The sequence below is a fragment of the Bos grunniens genome, chromosome 4 (assembly GCF_055505025.1).
Source record: "Bos grunniens cultivar Pamir isolate PY7600 chromosome 4, Bosgru_T2T1.0, whole genome shotgun sequence".
NCBI classification, from domain to species: domain Eukaryota; kingdom Metazoa; phylum Chordata; class Mammalia; order Artiodactyla; family Bovidae; genus Bos; species Bos grunniens.
In genome coordinates, this window is record NC_141168.1 from 67,750,939 (window position 1) to 67,772,921 (window position 21,983).

A 21,983-nucleotide genomic window follows, 5' to 3' on the forward strand; every position below is an offset into this window, starting at 1 on the left:
AGAATTATCAACAATCTCAGATATGTAGATTATACCACTTAATGGCAAGAAGTGAAGAGGAACTAAAGAGCCTCTTGATGAGGGTGAAAGAGAAGACTGAAAAAGCTGGCTTACAACTCAACATTCAAAAAAGCTAAGATCATTGCATCAGGACTCATCACTTCATGGCAAATTGATGGGGGAAAAGTGGAAACAGTGACAGATTCTATTTTTGGGGGCAGGGTTCCAAAACCACTGCGGATGGTGACTGCAACTATGAAATTAAAAGACACTTGTTCCTTGGAAGGAAAGCTATGACAAACCTAGACAGCATATTAAAAAGCAAAGACATCACATTGCTGATAAAGTGATAGTCAAAGCTATGGTTTTTCTAGTAGTCATGTACAAATGTAAGAGTTAGACGATAAAGAAGGCAAAACACTGAAGAATTGATGCTTTCAAATTGTAAGTGCTGGAGAAGACTCAAGAGTCCCTTGGACTGCAAAGAGATCAAACCAGTCAAAATTAAAGGTAATCAACCCTGAACATTCATTGGAAGGACTGATGCTGAGCTGAAGATCCAATACTTTGGTCATCTGATGTGAAGAGCCAGTCATTGGGAAAGACCCTGATGATGAGAAAGACTGAAGGCAAAAGGAAAAGGGAGCAGCAGAGGATGAGACAGTTAGATAGCATCACTGATTCAATGGACATGGATTTGAGTGAACTCCGGGAGATGGTGGAGGACAGAGGAGCCTGGCATGCTGCAGTTCATGGGGTCAAAAAGAGTTGGAGACCACTTAAGGACTGAACAACAAAAACAACAAAGTAGTTAACATACTGCTGGAGAAATTATTATTCAAACTGGATTTTTTCAAAGGTATTTTAATGTTTTGTCTATAAGGGACACATTTAAAATAAAACAATGGGGAAAGCTGAAATTAAAGTGCAAAGGTGTACTACAACGATGACCAAAGGGAAGTAACAGTAGGAATGTTAATATTAGACTATATGAAATTCAAGATACATTGAAGGAAAAATAATACCAAGTGACCATGAATACATATGTACCTAAAATAAAAAATCTATAGCAACATCTGTCAGAAATCTATGAAAAAAATCAGTAATTGTAGTTGAATACTTTAGTTCACCCCTCTTCAAATCATAAACCTGAATTAAACTTTCTCTTCACCTATTCTATAGGCCATATCTGGTTCCTGTCATGCTCTATATCACATCACTTCTGAAATCTTAAATTCCATTATCTTACTCATCAAATGCAGTATTCCAGTTAGTCCAGTCTAGACTCTCTATGACTGATCAGCTGAAATTTTTTATTTTATGACTCTCTATGCCTTTACCCTATTAACTTTTTGCCCAATCATCATCAATATCCCAGGAGTTCAATCTTTCCACTTCGGTTAACTCTGAATTCAAAGTAGAATGGCTCTTGCCCACCATCTTACTGAAATGTCTTTTGTTGCTATTTTCTTTGACTACTTGGCTGATCAATTCAGTAGACATTTATCAGTCCTATTTTTTCCACCACATTTGAGTGTGGGGGTCATTTCCTCCTTCTTTAAATCAGCTCCTTCAGTGGCACCGCACTAGCTATCCTTTTAGTTTATCTTTACAGACCTTTTCCTCTCACCACTCCTTAAATGTTGGCGATTCCCTCATTCCCAACCTTGGTTTACCACTCTTATTGTATTCATGTTCTCCAGGAGCTTTCTTTCTCATCCAAATTTTCAAGTACTAGCTAGAGGCTGAAGACTCTTAAATCTCTTTCTCCCTCTTGATTATTCCTCCTCAAGGCAAACTTGTATATCTAGCACTCACTATCATTTCTGCTTGATGGTCTCACAGATACACAGTTCTAACATGTTCTAATATAAGGCCTCCTGAGAAATCTGTATGCAGGTCAAAAAGCAACAGTTAGAACCATATGTGGAACAACAAACAGACTGGTTCCAAATCAGGAAAGGAGTACGTCAAGGCTATATATTGTTACCCTGCTTATTTTACTTATATGCAGAGTACATCATGAGAAATGCTGGGCTGGATGAAGCACGAGCTGGAATCAAGACTGCTGGGAGAAATATCAATAACCTCAGATATGGAGATATACCATACTTATGGCAGAAAGTGAAGAAGAACTAAAGAGCCTCTTGATGAAAGTGAAAGAGGAGAGTGAAAAAGTTAGCTTAAAACTCCACATTCAGAAAACTAAGATTATGGCATCTAGTCCCATAGTTTATGATAAATAGATGGGGAAACAGTGGAAACAGTGGCAGACTTTACTTTGCCAGACTCCAAATTGGCAGACTCCAAAATCACTGCAGATGGTGACTGCAGCCATCAAATTAAAAGACACTTACTCCTTGGAAGAAAAGTTATGACCAACCACGACAGCATATTAAAAAGCAGAGACATCACTTTGCCAACAAAGGTCCATCTAGTCAAAGCTACAGTTTTTCCAATAGTCATGTATCGAAGTGAGAGTTGGACTATAAAGAAAGCTAAGCACCAAAGAATTGATGCTTTTGAACTGTGTTGTTGTAGAAGACTCTTGAGAGTCCATTGGACTGCAAGGAGATCCAACCAGTCCATCCTAAAGGAAATCAGTTCTGACTATTTATTGGAATGACTGATGTTGAAGCTGAAACTCCAATACTTTGGCCACCTGATGCGAAGAATTGACTCATTTGAAAAGACCTTGATGCTGGGAAAGATTGAGGGCAGAAAGAGAAGGGGACGACAGAGGATGAGATAGTTAGATGATATCACCGACTTGATGGACAAGAGTTTGAGAAAACTCCCAGAGTTGGTGATGATAGGGAAGCTTGGTGTGCTGCAGTCCATGGGGTCACAAAGAGTCAGACAAGACTGAGTGACTGAAATGAACTGAACTGAATATAAGGCCTCATTTCTCACTGTGCTATGGAAATAACCTCCCCACTGATCCCTCTCTCACTCCAGGCTTCTTCTCCTACTAGCTGATAGAGTGATATTAAAGTCAAATCCAATTATGTCACCATAGTCCCCACATTTGAGCATTTCAAGTATTTGGAATTACTTAACATGGAGTACCAGCCTTTCTGTGATTTGTCTATTGCCCAGTTCTCTGGTGTCACCTTCTGTCAATTTTGCCTCTCATTTTCTCCTCACTTCATGTTTCTTTGCTCATGCAATCTTACTTAGATAAATTGCCCCACTAGTCATCTTTGTCTAAGTCTACTTGACAGACCCCCAAATCAGCATGGTACTTCTACACTCCTACGTATACCATTGTCCTTTCTACATAATAGTATATTTGTTTCATTTTTTTTTCTCTTCCCTTCAACTTAGAACTCTTAGAAAGTATAGAGGATAAGAAAAACAAGACAAGGAATAATAAATGGCAACCCACTCCAATACTCTTGCTTAGAAAATTCCATGGATGGAGGAGCCTGGTGGGCTACAGTCCATGGGGTCACAAAGAGTAGGACAGGACTGAGTGACTTCACTTTCACTTTTCACTTTCAGCATAAAGATGCTATAAAGATGCTATGATAAAAGCAATTTTTATTCATATGACATAGCTGTTACTATAAAGATGCTATGATAAGAGCAATTTTTATTCATATGACATAGCTGTTACTATGAAAACTCAGAGAATTAGGCACCTAATCCACATAGAGTATCCCCAGGGAAAGAAGAAACCTGAAATGAATTCCAAAGAGTCAGTTGGAATTATAAGTGGAGACTGAATGAGTAGTTGGTAAAGAAAGGTTATAAGGAAGAAGAACCTGTCCACTGTGAAAGTCACACATGGACCATATAGTTGAAGAACAGAGCTCCATGCAAATGTGAAATGATAAGTTTGGGTCAGGTGGCAAGGATTAAGTGGGAAAGAGTCCTGTGTACCCATGAGTTCAAATTTGAATTTTATCCTGGAAAGACCCAGGCTATAAAATGCTTATTTGACTTTATACTTGATTGTCTTACCTTTAATCACCAAGTTACTCTTAATTCCAACTCCTAAATCCTGAATCTATGGAGGCTGTTACAGATTTATTCTGTGGTAGCTTTGATTTCTGGGGTCTTATTTGAATTAATGATGTGTTGGCGTGCTGCGATTCATGGGGTCGCAAAGAGTCGGACACGACTGAGCAACTGATCTGATCTGATCTGATCTGATCTCTGATGTCACAGGAGGATAAGCATAGAAGAAAGAAATACCCAAAAATTGGCAACCACCATCTCCTGAGCATTCACACTGCCCTTGTGTTAGAAACTTTTAAAATGTAAGTGACATCACTAAGTGACATCACTAAGATGGAAACACAGGTAGTTCCTGAATTCAATCCACCTCCTGAGAAGAACAATTAATGTCTATTCAAAAACAAAACACCACTAAGAGAATCCTAGAGCATGGGGGTGAGGCTGAAATACCCCCTGAAACTCAGAGATCAAGGCAGACTGCATCAGAAGGTGAGAGAAGCAGCTGCACGTTGATCTCATTGACCCTCCCCTAGTGATAGGGACAGAACGAAGGGACAAAATAGGTGATTAAATACTTAATCCCACTAGGGGAATATAGGTAGAAAAAGATGGAAAGCTCCTGTAAATTAAGCATTACTAAAGAAAGCAGGTTTGCTAAACCAAAAACCAAGCAGGTTTGCTTAGCAACAAAACCATACAACAGAAACACGAGACATGCCCCCAAACAATAAAGCAATGGTGGCATGAGACCCGCATCCTCCCCAATAAGCTCAATAAGTTAGTGACCCTCCCAAACAGGCTCTGTGAACACAACAAACAATTATTTATGGGAAGGTGACTTTTCAAAATGAAAGACCCTCATTGTACTGAGACTTGAAAATATTTTTCCAAAGTGCTATGACAGTCCCGCCCTAACCATACAGGAAGGGACAAGTAAAGTCCACTGCCCTGTGTGAGGGAAGAACTAATGATGGAAACAAGGTGTCTACTCAAGAAAGACAGAGAAGGTCTTCTCCCACTCCCCACTTTTCCTTTGGTTATAACTATAGCCCACTAAGTTCTCAGGGTGCAGCATTTCTTGCTCACCAACTTGTAAGTCTCAAAAGCATCCTATTCTAGTAAATCTCTTCTCACCTACCACTTTGCTTTTGCTGGACTCTTTGCATTGAGACATGAAGTACTGTGGTTCCAGAACTCTTTGGAGCCCTGGAAACGACACCTATTGGTTTCACTAAGACAGTACAACGCTATGCAGAGAGGTCTCTGACCCCTGGTTGCTCCAGTGGGAAAAGAGAACCCAGCAGGGACAATCAGTCACCTTCAACATTGTGAAGTTGCTTTGTGGGAGCCCCTACTTTGATTTCTTACCATGGGAATTGAGAGGAATCTATGGGATCCAGTTGTTGAGAATCTATGATAGAGAAGCAGGGAGGGCTTGTAACACCAACACACAGATCTTGGCAGATAGTCCTTTAATGCCTGAGGAGCAAGCCCAACCAGCAGCTTCACTTGTCAGCAGAACCAAATCAGGGGTACACTCTGACCAGATAATTGGTTGGGGGGGGTTCAGATTTGACTGATTCAGATCCTCAAAGGAGTTTTATCAGTTGTAGAGCCCATTTGCCCATACTCAGGCAAGATGATGAGTCAGAGGCCCCTGGCAGCCTCATCTGACCAGAAGAGCTAGGGACAACTCCTGAAAGCTGTGTGGTACGGTGGTGCTCAAGCCAAGAGGCAGGTGGATAAGCCGAGCAGATCACCCCCAGAGCAAAGCCAATACCAGTCATGGATCTTCCCATGCAGGCACAGACAAAAAGATTAATTCATAGCCAAGGCTGAGGGTAGCTCCTGGCCTCTCTCTAACCTGAAAACATCTTTGGAAAATTGAAAATAGCCTGGAGAGGCCCAATCCCTTCCCTCCCAGGCATAGGGGCTGAAAATAGCTTCACCCACTGTGAATAGTGTCCTCTGACTCCAACTGATCAGAAAGGTTAGCAAAATTACCTGAAAGCTGTACAGCACAGCCACACTCAAGCTGAGCAAAAAGCAAACAGAACTGGAGAGCAAAGCCAGTGGCGCTGTTCAGCCAAGGAACTTGGGTGTGGATCAGATTGAGTTAAGATCACAAAGAGCTTTACTGGTTTTAGAGCAGCTTCTCTTACTATCTGGGCAGGGAATCTAATTAATAGTCTTGCTCATCATTGAATACAGCCTTCAATCTATCCTTCCAGGGAGCTTAACCAGAGCACAAGGAAAGATACATGGCCCATTCAATAGCCCCACATACAGTGGCACTTGAACAGAAAACACAACCCATGATTTCCTCTCTAGGGTAAAATCAGTGGCCTCACCCTACCAAGGGATTCAGTGCATATTCAGGCCTTAGTCAGGCCCCCAGACAATGAACTGCATAGGCCCAGGGCCCTGGCCTGCTTCTCTGCCAGGAGAGGGAAGCTAATTCATAGCTCCATCTGCTATATCTGCTACATTCAATCCCAACTATCTACTTCAGTTCAGTTCAGTTCAGTTGCTCAGTCATTTCCGACTCTTTGTGACCCCATGAACCCCAGCACGCCAGGCCTCTCTGTCCATCACCAACTCCTGGAGTCCACCCAAACCCATGTCCATTGAGTCGGTGATGCCACCCAACCTTCTCATCCTCTGTCGTCCCCTTCTCCTCCTGCCCTCAATCTTTCCCAGCATCAGGGTCTTTTCAAATGAGTCAGTTCTTCACATCAGGTCACCAAAGTATTGGAGTTTCAGCTTCAACATCAGTCCTTCCAATGAACACCCAGGACTGATCTCCTTTAGAATGGACTGGTTGGATCTCCTTGCAGTCCAAGGGACTCTCAAGAGTCTTCTCCAACACCACAGTTCAAAAGCATCAATTCTTTGGTGCTCAGCTTTCTTTATAGTCCAACTCTCACATCCATACATGACCACTGAAAAACCATAGCCTTGACTAGACAGACTTTTGTTGTAAGCCTTATCAGAGAATTCAAGCAACTACGAAGTCCATTCAACAGCCTCACTTGTGTAAGGAACAAAGTCAGCAGTCCTATCCAGCTGCTCTCAGCTGGTGGCACAACCCCCAATCCATGTCTGGCACAAATAGATCATAATAACAGGAATTACCTGCACAAAGACTTTAGTGGCAGACTCACCCAGAAACCAAAACTGAGCAGCCTTGTGAAGAACTGTCATTGACAAAGCAAGCCTGTAAAGTCTGCAAGGGCAGCCCTATTAATCAGATGCACAGAAACCAACACAAGGCATTAAGGATCACAAAAAGTCAGATAAATATGGTACCACCAAAGTAAACTAATAAAACTCAGATAACTAACTCTAAATAAATGGAGATCTTTGAACTGTCTGATAAATCAATAAAGAATTCAAAATAATCCTTTTAAGGAAGTTTAGTAACCTACATGAAAAAAAAATGATGTCCTTTTTATTATAGAGCACTGGGATCCAAAAGTAGGAAGTCGAGATACCTGGAGTAACAGGCAAATTTGGCCTTGGAGTACAAAACAAGCAGGTCAAAGGCTAACAGAGTTTTGCCAAGAAAATGCACTGATCACAGCAAACACCCTCTTCCAACAACACCAGAGAAGACTCTACACATGGACATCACCAGATGGTCAATACTGAAACAAAATTAAGAAATATAATAATCTATTATTAATAATTCAATACAAAAACATATAAATTTTAACAGCAATAATCGAGGAGAAGTACAAAGAATACAAATTCTACTGAAGTTACTTGCTATCAATTTAAAATAAGGTGTTACTAGCTGGATTTAGAAAAGACAGAGGACCCAGAGATCAAAATGCCAACATCTGTTGGATAATAGAAAAAGAAAGAGAATTGCAGAAGAACATCTACTTCTGATTCACTGACTACGCTAAAGCCTTTGACTGTGTGGATCAAACAAACTGGAAAATTCTTAAACAGATGGGAATACCAGACCACCTTAACCTGCTTCCTGAGAAACCTGTATGCAGGTCAAGAAGCAACCATTAAAATCTGACATGGAACGATGGACTGGTTCAAAATTTGAAAAGGAATATGTCAAGGCTTTATGTTGTCACCCTGCTTATTTAACTTCTATGCAGAGTACATCACACAAAATGCCCAGCTGGATGAAGCACAAACAGGAATCAAGATTGCAGGGAGAAATATCAATAACTTCAGATATGCAGATGACACAACCATTATGGCAGAAAGTGAAGAGGAACTAAAAAGCCTCTTGATGGAAATAAAACAGGAGAGTGGAAAAGTTGGCTTAAAACTCAACATTCAGAAAATGAAGATCGTGGCCAGTTCCATCACTTCATGGCAAATAGATGGGGAAACAATGGAAACTGACAGACTTTATTTTCTTGGGGTCCAAAATCACTGCAGGTGGTGATTTCAGCCATGAAATCAAAAGACCCTTGCTCCTTGGAAGAAAAGTTATGACACAGCTAGATAGATACCTCTAGTGGTGCTAGAGGTAAAGAACCCATCTGCCAACACAGAAGACATAAGAGACAGGGGTTCAGTCTGTGAATTGGGAAGATCCCCTGGAGAAGGGCATAGCATCCTCACTCCAGCATCCTGCCTGAAGAATCCCGTACCTGGATCACTACAGTTGATTGTTGCAAGAGACTGAAGCAACTGAGCACGTGGAAAACACAGGGAAAATCTTATACTAATTACACAAAAGAACTTGATAAAGAAGTCAAAGTATGTTGATTCCAAAAGACAAAACAAAACAAAACAAAACAAAAAGATAGCAGGATAAGAAACAGAGACTGTTGAAGCTACCAAACAACCAGAACGCAACTAATAACATTTTGTTGTAGTAAGCCCTTACAGCTTCCTAGGTGGTGCCTGCCAAGGCAGTAGATGCAAGAGACACAGGTTTGATCCCTGGGTCAGAAAGATCCCTTAGAGTAGAAAATGGCAATTCACTCCAGTATTCTTGCCTGGAAAATTCCACGAACAGAGGAACCTGGTGGGCTACAGTCCAGGAGGTTGTCAGACATGACTGAGCGCAAGCACACACAAGCCCTTACCTATTAGTAATTGTTTTAAATATAAACAGATTAAATTATCCAATTCAAAGACATAGTGTGAATGAGTGGATTAAAAAAAAAAAGATTCAACAACCACTGTCTCTAGGAGACTCACTTTCACTGTAAGGACAAACAGGGATTGAGAGTGAAGGGATGGAAAAAGACATTTCAAACAATGGCAACTAAAAGAAAGTAGGAATCGTTTACATTGATTACATCAGACAAAACAGACAAAACTAAAAATGGCAAAAAAAAAAAAAAAAAAAAGAGAGAGAGAAACAAGGGAAGTCATTATATAAAGGTAAAGCGGTCAATACAACAAACTGATATAACAATTTATGAGCCCAACATCAGAGCATATAAATATATAAAGCAACAACTAAGAGAGCTAATGAGAAAAATAAACAGTATAATAATTATAAACAATAATATCTGAAGACTTTTTACCACTCTCAACAATGGACAGATTATCCACACAGAGAATCAATAAAGAAACAGTAGATTTGAACAAATTCAAAGGATCATAAAGGGCAACACAGAACAACTATATTTTTCAAAAAATTGTGAAACCTAGAAGAAATGGAAAAGTTCTTAGAAGCATAAAACTTATTAAGACTGAATCAAGAAGAAGTAGAAAATCTGAATATACCAATTACTAGTGGAGATTGAATTAAATTAGTAATAAAAAATCCCCCAATGAGAAAAACCCAGGACCAGATGGCTTCACTGGTGAATTTTACCAAACATTTCAAGAAGAATAAACACCAATCCTTCTCAAAGTCTTCCCAAAAAATCAAAGAGGAAGGAACACTCTCTAACTGATTTTATGAGGCCAGCATTATCCTGATACTAAAATCAGAAAATGAGATTACTAAAAAAGAAAGCTACAGGCCAATATCCCTGATGAATATAGATGCAAAAGTTTTCAATAAGATACTAGCAAACTAAACTCAGTGCATATTAAAAGCATAATTCACCAGTGATCAACCTATGGAAAGGGGAAAAAAATGTTTGCAAACCATACATCTGATAAGGAATTAATAACCAAGACCTATAGAAAAGCTCCTAAAACAACAGTAAAAATGCAATTTAAAAAATGAGAGAAGGAGCTGAATACATATTTCTCCAAAGAAAAATAAACAAAAGGGCAACAGGTACATGAAAAGATGCTTAACGTCATTAGTTATTAGGGGAATGCAAATTCAGACCACAATGAGATATCACCTTATACCTGTGAGAATACCAATCACAAAAAGATAAGATAATAATGCTGGCAAGAATGTGGGGAAAAGGTTACCCTTTTATGATATTGGTGAGATTGTAAATTGATACAGCTACTATAGAAAACAGTATTCAGGATCCTCAAAAAAATTAAAACTAGAACTACCATATGATAACGAAATTCCACTCCTGGGAATATACCCAAAGCTAATAAAAACAATACCTTGAAAAGATATCTGCAGCCCCATGTTCATAGTATTTACAAAACCAAGATATGAAAGCAACCTGTGTCCTTCCATCAGTGAATGGCTAAAGAAACTGTGAAATAAACAAGAATGCCATTTAGGCATGAAAAAAACAAGGAAATCCTATCATTGGCAACAACATGAATAGGCCTTGAGGGCATTATGCCAAGTGAAATAAGTCAGACAGAGAAAGACAAATAGTGTGTGATCTCACTTATATATGGATTATGAAACAAAAACAAAAAAACCTCATAGAAAAAGAGATCAGACTTGTAGCTACCAGAAGTGGGGTGGCGGAATGTGGTATGGAATTGGAGAAAGGTGGTCACAAGATCCAAACTAAAATTATAAGATAAATAACTACTAGGGGTATAATGCACACAATGCGACAACTGTATTTAACAATGTTATATGATATACAGGAAAGTTTTCAAGAGGACTTTTTTTTTCTTCTTTTCTCTTCTTTTTCTTTTATTGTGTCTACATGACAAGATGGATGTTAACTGAATTTATTGTGGTTAATCACTTCACAATATATGCATATTAAATCATCATGCTATATGCCTCAAACGTATACAGTTATTATGTCAAATATTCCTCAATAAAAAATAATTTAATCATAAAAGTAAAAGATCACAGAAGTTCCCTACAACCCACCCAGAAAATGTAAGTATCAAAAGAACTCTTCAAGCTGTAGAAATGTTAGTAAGAGAGGTTAAGGATTGAGACCCCACAACTAGTAAGTGGTGGTTTTAACCTCATGCTGTCTGACTCTAAAGACTGCACACTTTCTGCTTTGTGACAAGGACTCCTAGAACTAATCAAAGAATATCAGGAAATGGCAAAAAAGTAGGATGTATCTTAGCTACTAAAGGCAGCAAAACTGGAATTGATGGCAGTATGTGAAAATGTGTCTATGATAAATTCAAAAACACATTAAAACTATAACAGATGAAATAAAACTATGATTAACTGGACATTAATGACAGAAGAGCCTTTTAATACACAGTTTAAAGAAAAATGGTTAAAAATTTTAAAAATGTTTATCTGCAGCCAGCGTGCATGTTGTCCCTAGACCACGGCACATATTGGAGCTTTCTACCCTTCCCAGCCACACAACTCCTTTTGACTGACACCACCTAAAGGACCCCTAAGATCAGGTAAATTTCTCATATAATGTACAACCTTATTATAAAATAAAAGGAAAGCTGTGTTCCTAAGAAATAAAACTGCTTACTAAGAAAATTAACATATGTTACTCATCCTTTCTCATTTTTTAGAAAACATATTTCACAACACAGAGTACTAACCACTGTACGATCACAGCATCATATTTCATAAGATACATACTCTGATCATTTTCTGGGTTTTGCCTAGAATTGACAGGCATATGCATATCTTTTGGAATTTGTTTTTTCCTTTGTAAATCAACCTTCCACACAAGGGAAAAACTTTGAAAACTTTGAAAGAAGAAAATTATAAGACAATTGTATTGGGTGAGTTCTAATATTTACTATACAGATGAACAGATGATTCTCATCTTACATATATTTTTATGACCTTCATAGAGTGAACAGAGAATCTAGTTCTACATTTTTTTTGGAAAAATTTTTATATACTTGTTACTAAAAAGTTTAAGTAAATATACATGTAGAGATTTATATTCAGTTTTGGATTTTAACTAGTCATGTTTTGTGATTGCTTTATATTTTATTAAACAATCTACTAGATCTTTCCTCTTTTCTCTTTTCTAGATTAACATAAAATTTGCAAAAGAAAAATTTCCTCTATCATTTGGAATTTAAATACTTAGATATTGAGTATTATTCTTTTGCACCTGGAGACTATAGATTTCCCTTGGCCTGAAGAAGCTATGTTGTAAACGCTTTGATTCCTTTGATTGTGTACTTTAAATTTCCCCCCCCCCCCGTTTCTTAATAAATTCCTTTGAAAAATGTGAAAAAAAAAAAAAAGCAGTGACCTGAATTCAGTAAAAATCACCAGGAATGTAGATTGGTAGATTAAATCTAGGAGCAAATAGGACCACGGCTTCATCTAACTAATCAAATGGAAAAAAAGAAAAGAATAGAAAACTCAGTTATTGATATAGGTTTTCTACATTGAAATATTATTTCTTTCCCACTTCTACTGATTTTTCAGGATTTTTTTAAGGTCCATTTACAAGCAAGTCACAGTAATTCTGAACGCCACAAAGCTAAACATTCATTCATTTTATATCTTCAGCACCTCAAATTTTCTCTTACTTAGTAAATGGAAAGCAAGTATTTGTTGAAAATAGAAAGGAATGAATAATCAGTAATTAAAAACTCAGATACAATACTATAAAATATTAAGTGCAAGAAGACTATTAGTCTCATTCTGATAAACATTTCTAGAGTAAATTTTTACTACTATTTAAATTCCACTTATTTTGTCTTAATGGGTACTTCAGAAAATGTAACTGTTGATAAATGTTTTAACTAAAGCTATCAGAAAACCAGTACAATTCAAGCTAAATTTTCTTAACCAATTTTGACTCACATTGATACAAACTGAAATAAAAATTTTAAAGTGAATTGTTATATTTTATGCATAACAATTCTTATGGGAATAACTAATTATTAAAAATTAATAAGATATCCTTTTGTTAAAGGAATTTGCATATAGAATGTTTACTATAAAAATATTGACTTCAATTTCTTGAAGTGTTTTTTTTTTTTTTTTTTTCAAAAAACTATATATTTTCTTAAGTTAGTCATTAGACATACATGCCATTCTGTATTGTCATCTTCTTTGCCAAGAGTTAGCAACTTGGTGAGTGGATTTCCAGTGAGACCAGTGTCACTCTCGGGAGACGGGTGTCCATGCTGCACCAGAAGTTCACTGCTTGGAGTGGGAGGATGTGACCTTTTAAAACTTCGGTTGAGAATCTGGTGGTCAAGGGTCATGAAGGGTTTTACTTGCTGTCGCTGAACCTTCTGTAGCTGAGTCCTTGCAGGACTTTCAAAGTGTGCTGGGACCTACCAAATAGAAAACAAACATATGCAATGTGTAGCATCATCTGGTAAAGGAGTTCCACTTTTGACAACTGAATCATGACAGCAAACACTATAATGTCCAGTTTCTTTCTTATTTATTATCTATACATCTGTCATAATTTACATATTAATGGATTATAGTTTTAAGGAATAATTTACAGTTTACTAAAATATTTTAGTAAATATTTAAGGGATTAGATCTGATAGACAGGGATTAGATTCAAGGGATTAGATCTGATAGACGAGTGCCTGATGAACTATGGATGGAGGTTTGTGACACTGTACAGGAGGCAGGGATCAAGACCATCCCCAAGGAAAAGAAATGCAAAAAGGCAAAATGGTTGTCTGAAGAGGCCTTACAAATAGCTATGAAGTGAAGAGAAGTGAAAAGATAGAAGAGAAGAGAAATAGAAGAGAAGTGAAAAGCAAAGGAGAAAAGGAAAGATATACTCATTTGAATGTAGAGTTCCAAAGAATAGCAAGGAGAGATAAGAAAGACTTTCTCAGCAATCAATGCAAAGAAACATAGGAAAACAATAGAATGGAAAAGTCTAAAGATCTCTTCAAGAAAATTAGAGATACCAAGGGAACATTTCATGCAAAGATGGGCTCAATAAAGGACAGAAATGGTATGGACCTAACAGAAACAGAAGATATTAAGAAGATGTGGCAATAATACACAGAAGATCATTTTTGATCTTCACAACCCAGAAAATCATGATGGTGTGATCAGACATCCTTGAATTCGAAGTCAAGTGGGCCTTAGGAAGCATCACTACAAATAAAGCTAGGGAGGTGATGGAATTCCAGTTATTTCAAATCCTAAAAGATGATGCTGTGAAAGTGCTGCACTCAATATGCCAGCAAATCTGGAAAGCTCAGCAGTGGCCACAGGACTGGAAAAGGTCAGTTTTCATTCCAATCCCAAAGAAAGGCAATGCCAAAGAATGTTCAAACTACCACACAGTTGCACTCATCTCACACACTAGCAAAGTAATGCTCAAAATTCTCCAAGCCAGGCTTCAGCAGTACGTGAACCATGAACTTCCAGATGTTCAAGCTGGATTTAGAAAAGCCAGAGGAACCAGAGATCAAATTGGCAACATCTGTTGGATCATTGAAAAAGTGAGAGAGTTCCAAAAAAAAACATCTACTTCTGCTTCATTGACTATGCAGAAGCCTTTGACTGTGTGGATCACCACAAAATGTGGAATTTTCTTCAAGAGATGGGAATACCAGACCACCTGACCTGCCTCCTGAGAAATCTGCATGCAAGTCAAGAAGCAACAGTTAGAACCAGACATGGAACAACATCCTAGTTTCAAATTGGGAAAGGAGTATGTCAAGGCTACATATTGTCACCCTGCTTATTTAACTTATATGCAAAGTACATCATGAGAAATGCTGGACTGCATGAAGCACAAGCTGGAATTGAGATTTCCAGGAGAAATATCAACAACCTCAGATATGCAGATGACACCACCTTATGGCAGAAAGCAAAGAAGAACTAAAGAGCCTCTTGATGAAGGTGAAAGAGGAGAGTGAAAAAGTTGGCTTAAAATTCAACATTCAAAAACAAAGGTCATGGTATCCGGTCCCATCACTTCATGGCAAACAGATGGGGAAACAATGGAAACAGTGAGAGACTATTTGGGGGGCTCCAAAATCACTGCAGATGGTGACTGCAGCCATGAATTTCAAAGACACTTGCTCCTTGGAAGAAAAACTGTGACCAACCTAGACAGCATATTAAAAAGCAGAGACATCACTTTGCCAACAAATGTTCGCCTAGTCAAAGCTTTGGTTTTTCCAGTAGTTATGTATGGATGTGAGAGTTGGACTATAAATAAAGCTGTACACTGAAGAATTGATGCTTTTGAACTGTCGTGTTGGAAAAGACTCTTGAGAGTCCCTTGGACCTCAAGATCAAGCCAGTCAATCCTAAAAGAAATCAGTCCTGACTATTCATAGGAAGGACTGATGCTGACACTGAAACTCCAATACTTTGGCCACCTGATGCGAAGAACTGACTCACTGGAAAAGACCCTGATGATGGGAAAGATTGAAGGTGGGAGAAGAGGACAACAGAGGATGAGATCATTGGATGGCATCACCAACTTGATGGACATGAGTTTGAGTAAACTCTGGGAGTTGATGGACAGGGAGGCCTGGCATGATGCAGTCCATGGGGTCACAAAGAGTCGGACATGACTAAGCGACTGAGCTGAACTGAAAATATTTTAAATGTTAACTAACTGTTTAAGAACAGCCATTAAAATAACATGCAACTGGTACCAAACCTGGAATAAATATATAGGCATCAAAACTTTTTGAGGATCTGATAAGAATGACTAAAATAATATAAGGAATATACAGCTAATTCACTATTATTAAGGATTTTTATATATCTCCTAGATTCCTTTGTATTACATATAAATATTATATTGAATATAATTATAATTATTTTTAATTAAAAGTTTAAAAAATTATCCATGAAGGAACAGAGACTAGAAATAAATATACTAAACGTTGTCTGATACTTTACAGGTGATGAAAACCTAGGTGATTTTTTTTCAATTTTCTATATTTTCAATGTTTGATACTGAGTTCATTTTCAGCTTTAAAAAATCTTAATTTTAAACCCTTCTGTATTCTCACTTTATAATAACAATACTTTACTAAAGTCATTATGAATTGACAGAAAGAAAAGCATTCAGAGAAAAATCTAACTAGTGTCATGTGCCAACTAAGCAACTATCCAGTATTTTGAAATTCCTCTTTCAAAACATAGACTTAAAATTCTGGGCATCTTCAGTCTAATTATCATACTTAATGATATACCATTATTTGTATAAGGACAACTTTAAGTATTCTAAGCTTTCCCTTTAAAAGCCTCTGAAAATAGGATTGCCCACCAGTCCCCGTTATATTTACTATGCTGCAATATGGCTTCTAATACATTTTCCTCAAGTGGCCTATATATAACCCTATTTAATATTTCCCTCATGTTAAACAATAGCAAAGATTGCTGTACAGTGCTTATTTTTCCTTTTATTTCAGTTTCATAATCTACTCCTTAAATCCCTTAACATGCATTAGCTCAGATAAATAGCCTTTACAAAGGATTTTGCATTTAAATTAGCTGGTTTGGGTTACAATATTGTAGTAGTTACTTCAGTTTAATTCTGTTATGCTGACATTTTTAGCATTATTTTAATTGTACTACCATAAAATAATTTTTCAGTCATATAAAAAAGATTAAGATTGGTAATAAAGATTACACATATTACTAATTATATTGCTATGAGCTTTAAGTTGTAAAATAACATTTCATTAAAATGCCAGTGGTAATTTTTTAGGGTAGCTATTTAGATTATTCTACAGTTTTAAATTAATCCTTCTTAATCCACATACATCTACAAAATATACATTATAAATAACATTTTCAGATTCACAAATCTGATTGATTTTCACACAATGCAAATGAATGCTAAAGAACACTGTATATTTTTCTAAGAAAAGTATGTTGAATCAGAATATACAACTTTCATTAACTAATTTTTCACCATTCATTGATGCTAAAAGCATCATTAGAGTACTTATTTCAGTTTGTGTTACATCAAGTGTCCATGGGAAGTCATAGCTGTGACCCTAGGGCTCTAGAAATTTACAATATACTTGGGCAATATTAATATCAACTACAGCAAAAATGACAATAATGATAAATGTAGAAATATGCAACAAGTATCAAGCACTCTGCTAAGCATTTTATACATATTATTTCATTTACTTTTTGTTACAGTCTTAGGATATAGATATCAATAATATCTACATTATAATTGAAGACACTAGGACTTAGAAAGGTTAAATGGCGTGGCTGTCATCATTCCACTGGCAAGGGGGAGTCGGAATACAGGGCCTGGCTCCCTAAGCACTACAGGATATTGGTTCCTGATTGAAATTACTGGAACACAAAGCAAAAAGCTCAGTAATGTAAAGTCAGTAAGCCTGACTCTTTTGTGACCCCATGGACTGTAGCCTCCCGGGTTCCTCAGTCCATGGGATTTCCCAGGCAAAAATACTGAAGTAGGTTGCCATTTTCTTCTTCAGGGGATCTTCCAGGCCCAAAGTTGAACCCATGCCTCCCACTTGGCAGGTGGATTCTTTACCACTGAGCCACCTGGGAGGTAAACCATAATCAGAGTTTCAAAGCCTTCACCTGTAAGGCCAGAGCAGTTGCAGATTGTGAATTGGTTCTTTAGATTATCAAAGAGATTAAGACCACTAAGATGTAAGGAAGTTTTGCTATTAAAAATAATAAGTAAAACACATCTCTTGAACTCTGAATTACTCAAATAATAATAATTATTATTATTGTTTTCATAATCTCTGAATTATGTCTCAACATTATCTCTCTGGAATGCTGTTACTGCAAACTAAAAATAATGATCAGCTTAAGTTCAAGACTGTCTATGTGCAGAAATCGTTTTATTTCATTTAAAAGGATTTATTTACTTTATTCTATTTTCCAAAATATTATAAATAACTATGAGCTGTAAATGTAGTGTGGAGTAGGGAAAGGCAACCCACTCCAGTAGTCTTGTCTGGAAAATTCTATGGCCAGGGGAGCCTGGTGGACTACAGTCCATGGGGTCACAAAGAGTTGGACATGACTGAGCAACTGAGCACACACACATGTAAATGTGGTGAAAGGTATTTACACAATTAGATGTAGGCTGAAGATTAATATTGCAGCTGAGTACCAGATTTACCCATGAGCATCCTGACAACAAAGGAAAAGGGAAAATTATTAAAACATATTAGGTGGAACCTTCTGGAATCACAGATACTTGACCATTTTGATCTACAAAATGTCTGTTCCATATTGTTATTCAGTCACTCAGTTGTTTCCAACTCTTTGCAATCCCATGGGCTGCAGCACACCAGGCTTCCCTGTCCTTCACCATCTCCCAGAGCTTGATCAAACTCATGTCCATTGAGTTGGTGATGCCATCCAACCATCTTATCCTCTGTCATCCCCTTCTCCTCCTGCCTTCAATCTTTCAGGCATCAGGACCTCTTCCAAGGAGTCAGTTCTTTGCCTCAGGTGGCCAAAGTATTGGAGTTTCAGTTTTAGCACTAGTCCCTGTAATGATATTCAGGATTGATTTCCTTTAGGATTGACTGGTTTGATCTCCTTGCAGTCCAAGGGACTCTCAAGAGTCTTCTCCAACACCACGGTTCAAAAGCATCAATTCTTCAGCACTCAGCCTTTTTTATTGTCCAGCTCTCACATCCATACATGACTACTGGAAAAACCATAGCTTTGATTACACAGACTTTTGTGGGCAAAGTAATGTCTCTGCTTTTTAATATGTTGTCTAGCTTTGTCATAGCTTTTCTACCAAGGAACAAGCATCTTAATTTCATGGCTGCAGTCACCACCTGCAGTGATTTTGGAGCCCAAGAAAATAAAGTCTGACACTGTTTCCATCGTTTCCCCATCTATTTGCCATGAAGTGATGGGACCAGATGCCACGATTTTTGTTTTCTGAGTGTTGAGTTTTAAGCCAACTTTTTCACTCTCATCTTTCACTTTCATCAAGAGGCTCCTTAGTTCCTCTTGCTTTCTGCCATAAAGGTGGTGTAATTTGCATATCTGAGGTTATTGATATTTCTCCCATCATTCTTGATTCTAGCTTGTGCTTCATCCAGCTGGGAATTTCACATGATGTACTCTTCATATAAGTTAAATAAGCAGGGTGACAATATACAGCCTTGACATACTCCTTTCCCAATTTTGAACCAGTCCGTTGTTCCATGTCTGGTTCTAACTGTGGCTTCTTGACCTGTGTACAGGTTTCTGAGGAGGCAGGTAAGGTGGTGTGGTATTCCTATCTCTTAAAGAATTTTCCACAGTTATAATTCAACCTAATGTATATTTCTTAAAAGTAATTAAATCATGCCAGCTCTTAGGGAAGACATATATTTTTCAGAAAAATATCCAAGAATTTATAAACTAGATTTTTTCATAAAAGACATAATTGATAAAATTCTAGTAGCAGATTTGTAATATGTGCAGTGAAATTCTTTACATGCTCAGATTTAAATATATATATATATATTTATTTATTATCTAAAAAAGAGTCATCCAGGAACAATCTGAAACTTGACTATGGGAGGTTTATTGGGGGCTGCTCTCAAAACCAGTTCGACAACAGAATGAGGGAAGCAGGATCAGATGGAAGCAAGTGTAATTCAGTCATGAAGGGGATAATGTTGGCCAAGCACCATAACTTCCACCACATTTATTCTTGATCAAAAGCCCAAAGCATAATATGAATCATCTCAAGTGAAAGCCCAAACATAAAACTTTATACTAATGTGACTTGACCCTTAGATACCAGAGATCACACTTAGAGCAGGTGGAACAATGTTTTCCAAACCAATTTATACAGCAGACTCCATATTTAAGCTCACTAACCTAGATGATCAGCTGGTTAGATCATAAACCCAATATCAGTTTTCTCAAGCTAGGCTTTTGATAGAAATTATGTTTTTTTCAGAAGTTCCATTATTTGGAGTTACAAAAATGAAACAGCTTAAAACATCCAATTATTTTTTTAATGTGTTTCAAATGTAGTTAAGCTCTCATAATCTAATAGAGAGCTGTGGATCTTTTTAAAAACTAGAAATGCATGTGTTGATATGCTATAAAAATGCTTACATTCATTAATAAGATAACCGAGGGAATGTACTTAATGGGTCAATTGAAGAATTTTTTTTAATTAGAAATACACAAATTCCTACAAGTACAAGAGGCTAAAGAAGTTGGTCAAGAAGAGGAAAAAAGCATTATTCTGGTTGTAGAAAATATAATCACTGGAGAATCACAAATGCAAAATATATGTGTTTATGTTTTTTTTAATTTCTATTCCTATTTTTAGACTAGAATAGATGCAGGAAAATTCTGATTATTGAGAGAATGATGGAAATCCATGAGCAAGCCGGCCAATACTACAGACAAAAAGTCAGATATTCTCTGACACAGCAGAAGATGATTAAGAATATCTGATATCTGAGGTTTATTTTAAATTCCAGAGTTTAGATCAATCTTGGATGGTTTCACCTATATAAATCAGTAAATATTGTTAGAAATTAAAACTAACAAAGTGTTATGTGGCCCTATTTGTGTTTGTATTTAAAATCTCCTGGTAGGTAGTAGAGCTGTGGAGTAATACAGGCCAGGCAAGCAGTTCTGGCTAGAAGAGCTCTCTATGTTCACATGTGGAGGCATTCTTATTCTCACGTGAAGTGAAGTGAAGCCGCTCAGTCGTGTCCGACTCTTTGTGACCCCATGGATTGTAGCCTACAAGGCTCCTCTGTCCATGGAATTTTCCAGGCAAGAGTACTGGAGTGGGTTGCCACATGAATTATCCCAATTTACATTTCATTGTTCCACACTATAGCCTTTTGACTTAGTCCTCAGATGAGTTTCAGATCCTATCTAGTGGATAGCAACAGGAAGGGTATTTTGTGGGAGGAAATTTTAGAAACAATTCGATGGGTGGCTGTACAAAAAAACAAAAACTGCAAAGGACTTCATCAACCCTGTGATTCTCTGTCTATGATATTGTCTACTGTTATCATATATTCTTAAGTATTGGTACAAATCATATAAAAACTTTTAAACATAATTCATATTTATGCAAATATATATAAGATAGCCTCTTTAAAAAGTTATCTTTTTACAGAGAAATCATAAGATAATTATAAAAGCCATCAGCTAATTCTTTCAACATTCACTCAGCAGTGAGAATGTGCTCTTTGTTAAAGCTAGTCCCAAGGGAAAATCATTCCTTTCCAGAAAGCAGGTCTGTGACCCATGTGTCACCATCCACCTGGAGACCGCTTATCTTAACTGAGGGCACAGAACCTGGGAGGAGATGAAACACCTTCTGGGTACTGGCCTTTTGAAATTCAAAACTAAAAAGTGGTGGCAAACATCACACAAGCAATTGTCTCAATAACATTTTATCATCATTAATTTGACTCGCAAAAAAAAAAAAAAAACAGTCAGGCATGACTACTTGCAAAAACAGAAACAGAAACATATTCAGCAAGAAATACATTTATTTTATACATATTTACTATTTGGTCATAGTAAACAAAAACACATGTACTACCACCACACAAGCATGTATGCTGCTGCTGCTGCTGCATCACTTCAGTCGTGTCCAACTCTGTGTGATCCCATAGACGGCAGCCCACCAGGCTCCCCCATCCCTGGGATTCTCCAGACAAGAACACTGGAGTGGGTTGCCATTTCCTTCTCCAGTGCAGGAAAGTGAAAAGTGAAAGTGAAGTCGCTCAGTCATGTCTGACTATTCGTGACCCCATGGACTGCAGCCCACCAGGCTCCCCTGCCCATGGGATTTTCCAGGCAAGAGTAC

The 21,983-nt window shown here is 37.4% G+C and overlaps 1 protein-coding gene across 7 annotated transcripts in view; it reads right to left on the reverse strand.

The window, feature by feature from the left end:
* The window catches only part of TFEC (transcription factor EC), a 95,557-nt gene that overhangs the window by 51,444 nt on the left and 22,130 nt on the right, over nucleotides 1–21,983 (reverse strand). For all 7 annotated transcript variants that reach the window (XM_086396718.1, XM_086396720.1, XM_086396721.1 and 4 more), the window contains one exon: nucleotides 13,261–13,512. In XM_086396718.1, coding sequence (XP_086252844.1) covers nucleotides 13,261–13,440 — 180 coding nt within the window. In that variant the 5' untranslated portion in view covers nucleotides 13,441–13,512. The remainder of the gene's footprint in view (nucleotides 1–13,260; nucleotides 13,513–21,983) is intronic.